Source organism: Rhodamnia argentea, chromosome 6 (assembly GCF_020921035.1).
Source record: "Rhodamnia argentea isolate NSW1041297 chromosome 6, ASM2092103v1, whole genome shotgun sequence".
NCBI lineage: Eukaryota > Viridiplantae > Streptophyta > Magnoliopsida > Myrtales > Myrtaceae > Rhodamnia > Rhodamnia argentea.
The window spans coordinates 31,498,759-31,506,116 of NC_063155.1; the positions used below are offsets into that span (position 1 = coordinate 31,498,759).

The window sequence follows — 7,358 nt, forward strand, 5'->3', positions numbered from 1 at the left end:
CAGGGAAGCAAGAGGTGTAAGCCATCTTTCAGTTGTCTATCCGTTCATTTTCCATTCCTAACTTTTGTTGGTACTTTTTCTCTCTCCACTACTGTATTTTTCATTGAGTAATTTTGTGATTTTATTGCCTTTTCTACGTTTTCCTTCTTTTTAATTGTTCATTCTTTTTTCAAAATGCCACCGCCAATGGCAAAAAGAAAAGGAAAAGGAAAATGCATATAAAAAAAAATTTACAAAAAATTATTGAAGAAATATATTTAAAACGTTAACGCCGGTCGCCGGTTGTGCCATCTATGATGGGCGGCATTCACATTAATAATTTTGGGCAAAAATTAGCAGAATGGACTGAATTACTATCAATATAAAAATGTTTATTATTAAATTAGTTCAATTAATAAGTTCATGACTTTTTATTATTTTTTCCCTCTAAAATTGAGGATTTTCAGGGGATGATTAGGGCGTAGAACGATTGGATTTTTTCATTAACTTTTCTCATTTATTGCATTTATTCAAACTCATTGCTCGTGGGAATGAAGGATTTGACCGGTGGTCTTTTGTAGCAGGGCCAGAGGGAAAATCTCTAAGTCCCTGTCCATCAGGTTTCGGGCCTAAGTCCATGAATTTGTCTTCGGAGTATAAGCATAGTTTTGAACAGTCTGGAGTAATCACGACTTATCGACGTGGCATAATCCAACAATTTGTTCCTTATTACTTGTTGCAATCTGATTTATAAATCAGATGCACTTCTCCTGAAAACCGACAACGTTTGTCTGAATGGGTAAAAGTCCGCCACCTCAACAGATGGAGATTTGCCCTTCTTCTCCCCGATGCGAAACAACCGGTGGTGGTTTTCACTTGATCTGTCAGAAATCTGGTCCGGTGGATGACACCAACATAAATGGATCAGCAGATTGCAGGATCGTGCCCGTTTAGTTTACTTTGAGAAACTTATCGAGCTTGGAACCCAACTGACATGGCTGCATTCAATGTCCATCTATGTTGGGACAGGGCCTTGCCTGTACATGGATTACATATGATAAGCAAACCAACCAACCAACCTACCAACCAACAAGCAATTGTTAATTGCTTGCAAGAACGTGATAGGTGATGCCCCCGTCCTCCGCAGTCAACAAACACGGCTCTGCTGTAATTTTATTTGCTTCGTATCAGTCAAGAAGATCCCAACTGTCTCCATAGACCCAACAATATTTGATATGGGATTAATTTAGATAAACGCGTCCAGCGACCATCACCTTTACATAATGAAAAGTTATACTGAAAAAGATGAACGAGATCGAACGGACAATGACTCTTGACGTGCTCCGTCTGAGCTGATTCGATTACCTTGAATAGATTATTTTTCCATCCCCATCCTTTGATGATGATTCAAGTCAAACTTAGGGTGAGAATGACCCTAAACTAGGCCGTTTTCAAGAAATTTCCTTTTGGATATAACGTCGATGGAAGAAAGATGATAAATCTGCAGAGTATTGACATTACAGCTCTGGAAAAGAACCCTGAGAGAAACTACAGAGAAAGAAATTGACAGAATCGCCCATTCTCCCTTTGGGATTTAAACAAAATTTGTCTCGCAAAAAATTGGAAGTTCATTCATTCCGAAGAAATGGGAAATGTTGGATTTGTGAAGCTACTGTGGCTTCCTTCGCACAGAGAGTTTGCTCTCTCCAAATCGGTGACAACCTTGGTCATGTCGGGCCTTTCTTTGCCCTCCAAGCTCACACACCGAATGGCAGTGTGAGCCACCAGCTCCACTGCTCTCGCCTCATTCGTTGACGGTGGCTCCGCCCTCCTGTCGAGCACCATGCTTAGCTCTCCGGCTAATATCCGTGGCCTCATGTACTCCACCAATCCAGTTGGTCCTGAACCGTCTTCATTCCTGAACACGGACCGTTTTCCTGTCAAGAGCTCCAATAACACTACTCCTAAACCATACACGTCGCTTTTTGTCGTCAAAACATTCATCACGTAGTACTCAGGATCAATGTACCCAACTGTCCCGACTGCTTTGCTCGACACGTATTCTTGGTCCGATTCCGGCCCCATTAGAGATAACCCAAAATCGGATACTCTGGCAGTCCAATTCGAATCTAAAAGAATGTTGGATGACTTAATGTCTCTGTGGATTATGGGTGGCACTGCATAATTGTGGAGATACTCGACGCCCCTAGCGGCATCTAAAGCTACTTTAATCCTCAATTTCCAGGAATTCAAAATCTCATTGCTTGCTCCGATGGCCTCGGTGTTATGCAAATGGTCATGGAGTGAACCGTTGCTCATGTAGTCATAAACAAGAAGCCTCTCGTCCTCATCCTGGCAAAATCCTACTAGGCCCACCAAGTGCTTGTGGTTCAAGCGCGACAGGAGAGCTAGTTCCGAGCCGAATGCGCTTTCTTTCTCCTGGACTTTCTTCGTCCTCATATAAGTTTCGCCCCTCTTGATCGCCACTAGGCGACCGTCCGCAAGTTTCCCTATATAGACCGCGCCAAAGCTGCCGCTGCCAATCTTGTTCTCTGGTGAGAAGCTGTTCGTAGCAGCCACAAGCTCCGAAAGGGAGAAAACTTCGGTCTTGTCTGTTCCCTTTGACGACCATGATCCGCTTATGTCGCGGTTCAAAGAACCGGAGCTCTGGCCCTTGTACGAAACCGATCTCGAATGCTGGGCACTAGGATCGACATTAGCCGATGAATCCAAAGAAGCCTCGGGAACTTCTTGTTGCACTTGCTCAGAGTCGTTCATTTTCTTGCCAAAGTAACCACAGACTCCAGCCCACAAGCAGTAGAGAATCGTGCAGGCTCCCGCGAAAACTCCAACCGACCCAACGATCAGGAATGCCAGAGACAGCCGGTTTAGGGATCTTCCGGGACGAGAAGGCGGCTGCAGATTTTGGGAAGGTGGGGATTCCACTGGCGGAAGTGGCAATGGAATTGGAAGTTCGACTTGACAAGATATGCAAATGGCTCCGGACCCGTGACACAACGTGTTGGAATTTGGATACGTACCGCACATGGTGCACAGAGTCTTCACACAGGGGCCGGGAATGATCATACCTAGAGGAAGATCACTTCCGAGATTATAGCTAGAGTTGTCGGACAAACCTGGTCCCCAACATGTCATGGTCAAGTTCCAAGTGATCAGCCCACAAATTACATCTGATCCTGCCACAATTGTCTCAAACGACACACTCTCCACCAAATCGCTATCATACTCAAATCTGTTGGTCTCTCCTCCCCAACATATGACGAGGCCGTTCGTTCGCCGGACTGCGCAGCTAAAGTTCGCCCCCAATGCGATGCCAGAGAACTCGAAAGCCGAGTTGAAAGGAACGACCGACTGCCCATGGTCGTTGTTCCCCTTGCAAACTAGAGTCCCGTCCGATGCCAATCCGCAGGCGTGCGAAACTCCGGCGACTAACGTCGACATTGTCAGATTACCGTATTGCCCCTGAATCTCCGCTCCAGCTGCATTGTGCCCCCAGCACACGACTCTGCTGTTGTTCTTCAGAATCCCGCACGTGTAACCACTCCCGGAGGTGATCGCACGGAACCCCCACTCCTCTGGCGGCGATGGGAACTTCGACCCCTTTCTCTCACCTCTCCAGCACCTGGCGATGCTCGTGTCGACCTCTAATGCGCAAACATGATCGTCGCCCACGGTCAGATCGGTCAGCTTGACCGTGTCGCTGTAGTAGATACGCTTCGGTGGGAAGCTCGTGGCGGCCGTGTCCCAGCAGAGGACGGCAGAGCCGCCGGAGAGGAGGCCGCAGAAGAATGTGGAGCCGCCGGAGATGGCTTCGAAGGAGGTGTTGGGCTCGACGGAGAAGAGGCGGTCGTTTTGGTAGCACTCGATCCTCTGGGTCGGCTGGCCAGCCACGATGCCGCAGACGGTGGACGTGCCGGAGACGACGGCGGCGGTGGAGGGGGAGCCGAGGGCGTCGACAGCGGCGCGCGGCGGAGACGCGATGGAGGCAACGAGGAGGAAGCCGAGGGCGATGTTAAGAGAAGAGGGTGAGGATGTCATTGGGAAGGCGAGGCTTGGAGCGGGAGCAGAGAGGTGTCTCTGGCTCTGCAGTCTACTTCATCGAGAGGGCGAGAGAGAGAGAGACAGAGAGACAGAGCACGAGGGGAATGACAGGAGAATAATAAGGGAGTGAAATGAAACAAGTAGCTCTATTCTATATACGTGGAGCGTGGTCCCGCGAGCATTGGCGAACAAATTGGGGATTATTCAAGACAAGCGAGACTTCTCTGCGACTCCGTAACCATGGATTTGACCTCGGAGAAACCAAGTTCCATGGCGGCATGGGGTGTTTTCTTTTTTTAAAGCTTTCTGGCCAGAAAAAGGAAAGATTTTTAAACAGGATTTTGCTCGATCAAAGCAGAGAGGAGAGAAGGAATGGACTTGACGTGTGGATTTTCAATTGGGCTCAGTTCAGGCCATTGATTTCGGACAGTCTCTGCTTCCTGTGGAGTCACGGGCAAAATTGCCCAACGCCTTCTTCTCAATTCCATGATGAACGCGAATGGGAACGTCACGTGGCCATAGGATCGATCCCATCTCATTCTCACCTGTTCCTTCACGCGCACGACAGTCGTTTCTCATCATATTATTTTGGATTTCCCGCCCTTTTTTTCCTTTGTATTGTTCTTGACCCCATGACACGTTGTGCAGCAATTTGATCTCCCCTTCGTGACTATCGGATTCGGTGGTTCTCTTCTCGGGACTTACAATGCTCGTAGCAAGCGAACTCCTCGGACTCGCTTTCATTCGTTGGTTTCGCTCTATTTGACAAGGATTCCTGCGGCCGGTGCTGATTTGTTGTGAATCTGAAAGTCAGAACTGAATTTGGTCTTACTAAGTTCCAACTCGTTGCGTGCCTTAGGCCCAGAAGAAGAGAGCGCCTTCAGCGGAGATTACTTAATTTAAAAGATGGGCTCCGATCGTAGCTCCCGAACCAAACAGCCACTTCTAGTTCTGTTGACGGGGGCCCGTCTCTGACTCCCAAGCAAAGCAATGGCCCGTTCTCTTTCGAGAACTGACATAGTCATGTCCATATCCAGATGAATATTAAGTGTGTGTGTGTGCAAAAAGAGCCCTCAAATTTCCAGACCCACTTGCTTGATGCAACACTGCCCATTTACATTCTGCTCTAGCGTTGGCTCTTGATTAGCTGACATAAGTTGCCCATTTACATTATCTTTAACTCTTTCAACGTTGAAAAAGGAGAAGATACTCTGATGTATCTGTGTCATAATAAGGAGAAAGGTAAGTTAAATGAAACACTCAACAAGGTTATCGCGTGACATGTCGTCGCCTCGGCAACATCTTCCCTGCTCACAAGACACGAGGAGGTGATTTATTATGTAAAATCTTGTGGCATCACCGTCGATTGCTCTAAAAATTGAAGATCGGTAAGTAATTTACTTTGACTGTTGATGTATTAATCATATGACACTAGTGATACATGGGGAAGTAAGCCCACCTAAGTATAAATTCTTGGAAGTTCAAAGCAATGTTGGCTCAAAGTCATCGTCATTTGACTCTTTTGCACTGCCTAGTGATCTGTCTGGAGCCCGTCTTCCACTATTGGCCGCTCCAACCCAAGTGCTCTTAATGACGAGGCGATTCCTACGAACGACAAAAAGCCCCCACACTCGGCGCAAAGTTAACCACATGCATCATGACATTGTTCATTGATTAAGCGACTATACAATTCGAAGCAATCATTGTTGGACACCAAATGTCAAAAAGAGTTTGAATGTCCCACCAAGAAAGTGAGTTCGAAGAATTGCTTTAGCAGCACTTTTGGTGCTGAGTAGTCTCGAATCTCTCCATCTCCTGAAAAACCTAGCTCCACTCTGGCTTTAGCTTCGTCGAAAGAGAAAAAGGCGAACGTTCGTTTGAAATCGCTTTAAAAATTTGCACTTCCTTTGACCGACCAGCCGACCCTGGAAATTTGAAATCCAGGGTCCCCTGTTCCGGTTAACCAAAAGCATAGTAATTCCAGAATTCGGCTGTTTTTTCTTCTCTCTTTTGCTTCGGGTGAAGAACTCCAGTTGCAGAAAGTTGATGCGGTATATTTTATTACACTATCTATTGTCAATGTACAAAGTCAAGTTTCACAATTTTTCATTCAGGAGTCGAAGATGTATTATCTAGTAGCTCATCTAGCAACTCACAAAAGATCTGCAGTTCAAGTTCTTGGCCGATGCCTTCAATGTCTTCACGCCTCACCATTCTTGGGTCCAACCAATCGAGTTCAATCGTCTCTTCCTCGCTAATCTTGCAGATCTGGCTCCACATTTCCGAGTAGCTCTGTCTTCGTTTCCTTGATCCATGACGCTTGCCTTCGCTTTGCTTCGGCTGATCGTCTAGGAGATCACTGTCGCTACGTGGAGAGGAGTGCTCGTTGTTTTCAAGCTCCGGTGCCAATTTCTTCCTCGAGCTTGGACGTTCCGATCTCGAGTCATCTGTTGAAAAAAAAAATTTCCTTTTAAGCAACCCACGAATAATTTGTACAAGCGAGTTATATGATGGGACAAAAAAGGAACAGTGAGAACTTGATGTGAATGATGCGAACCTGATGTGGACACTTGAGGGTCACTAATGAATTCGCCAAAATCAAGAACTGAAACTGGGCTTGAATCTTCTTCAGAGCCGCACGCTGCTTCCAAGCTACGAACACTTTGACACACTTTCGTAACCTGAGAACGTAATGTTTCCGGTGTGCCCAGATCATCGTTCGCCAAAACTGAATCGCTTGAGCTTGACTCTGTAGCTCCGCCTCTTTCACTTTCCCCCTTCGGTTTTCCACATTGAGTTTTGCTTTTGCTTGATCTTCTCTTCCTCCCTTCTTTTTCACTGCCGTTTCCGAAATTCAAAACCAAGAACTCTTCGTTTTCTATCTCGAGGTACGTCGGCGTCTCCCGGAACGACAGCGTCGAACTGACTCGGAGATGCTGCCATTTCGTCTCGTCATCGTCGCACTCATCTTCTTTGAAGTCCAAGTAATTCAGGGACCGGCTTCTTGAAATTGAATTAGGGGATTTGTGGGTGTGCGTTGAGCTGGAGTTTGGTAAAGATTCCAAGCCCATGAGCCTCGCGACGATGCCTGGAGTTGTGTTTGGTTCGTTCTTCCCTTTGGGCTTGAACTGATCTCTGTCCTTGTCACACTCAAATGGATGAGTAGGGAGGCTGCGAGAGCAAAGGATTCTGCGCAAGACTCCTGTGATGCATCCACCACTTGTTGAACCTTTAGGACTGCACAAGTATGCATCAGAGGAGGTGCAAATAGTGGAGGAAGAAAAGGAAGGCGATGATGATAGCAACTTCATTGTCGA

General features: G+C 46.8%; 2 protein-coding genes across 2 annotated transcripts; both read right to left on the reverse strand.

Moving 5' to 3' along the window:
• Positions 1 to 1,427: 1,427 nt before the first annotated feature.
• Positions 1,428 to 4,222, reverse strand: LOC115745909 (putative serine/threonine-protein kinase-like protein CCR3). The gene has a single exon (XM_030681535.2). It carries the CDS (start codon positions 4,036 to 4,038, stop codon positions 1,612 to 1,614), a length of 2,427 nt encoding a protein of 808 aa, XP_030537395.1. The 5' UTR covers positions 4,039 to 4,222; the 3' UTR covers positions 1,428 to 1,611.
• Positions 4,223 to 5,891: 1,669 nt separating this feature from the next.
• LOC115745917 lies at positions 5,892 to 7,352 on the reverse strand. Its single transcript, XM_030681541.2, has 2 exons — positions 6,599 to 7,352; positions 5,892 to 6,488 (listed from the first exon to the last, which is right to left on the reverse strand). Exons 1-2 carry the CDS (start codon positions 7,350 to 7,352, stop codon positions 6,148 to 6,150), a joined length of 1,095 nt encoding a protein of 364 aa, XP_030537401.1. The 3' UTR covers positions 5,892 to 6,147.
• Positions 7,353 to 7,358: the final 6 nt, after the last annotated feature.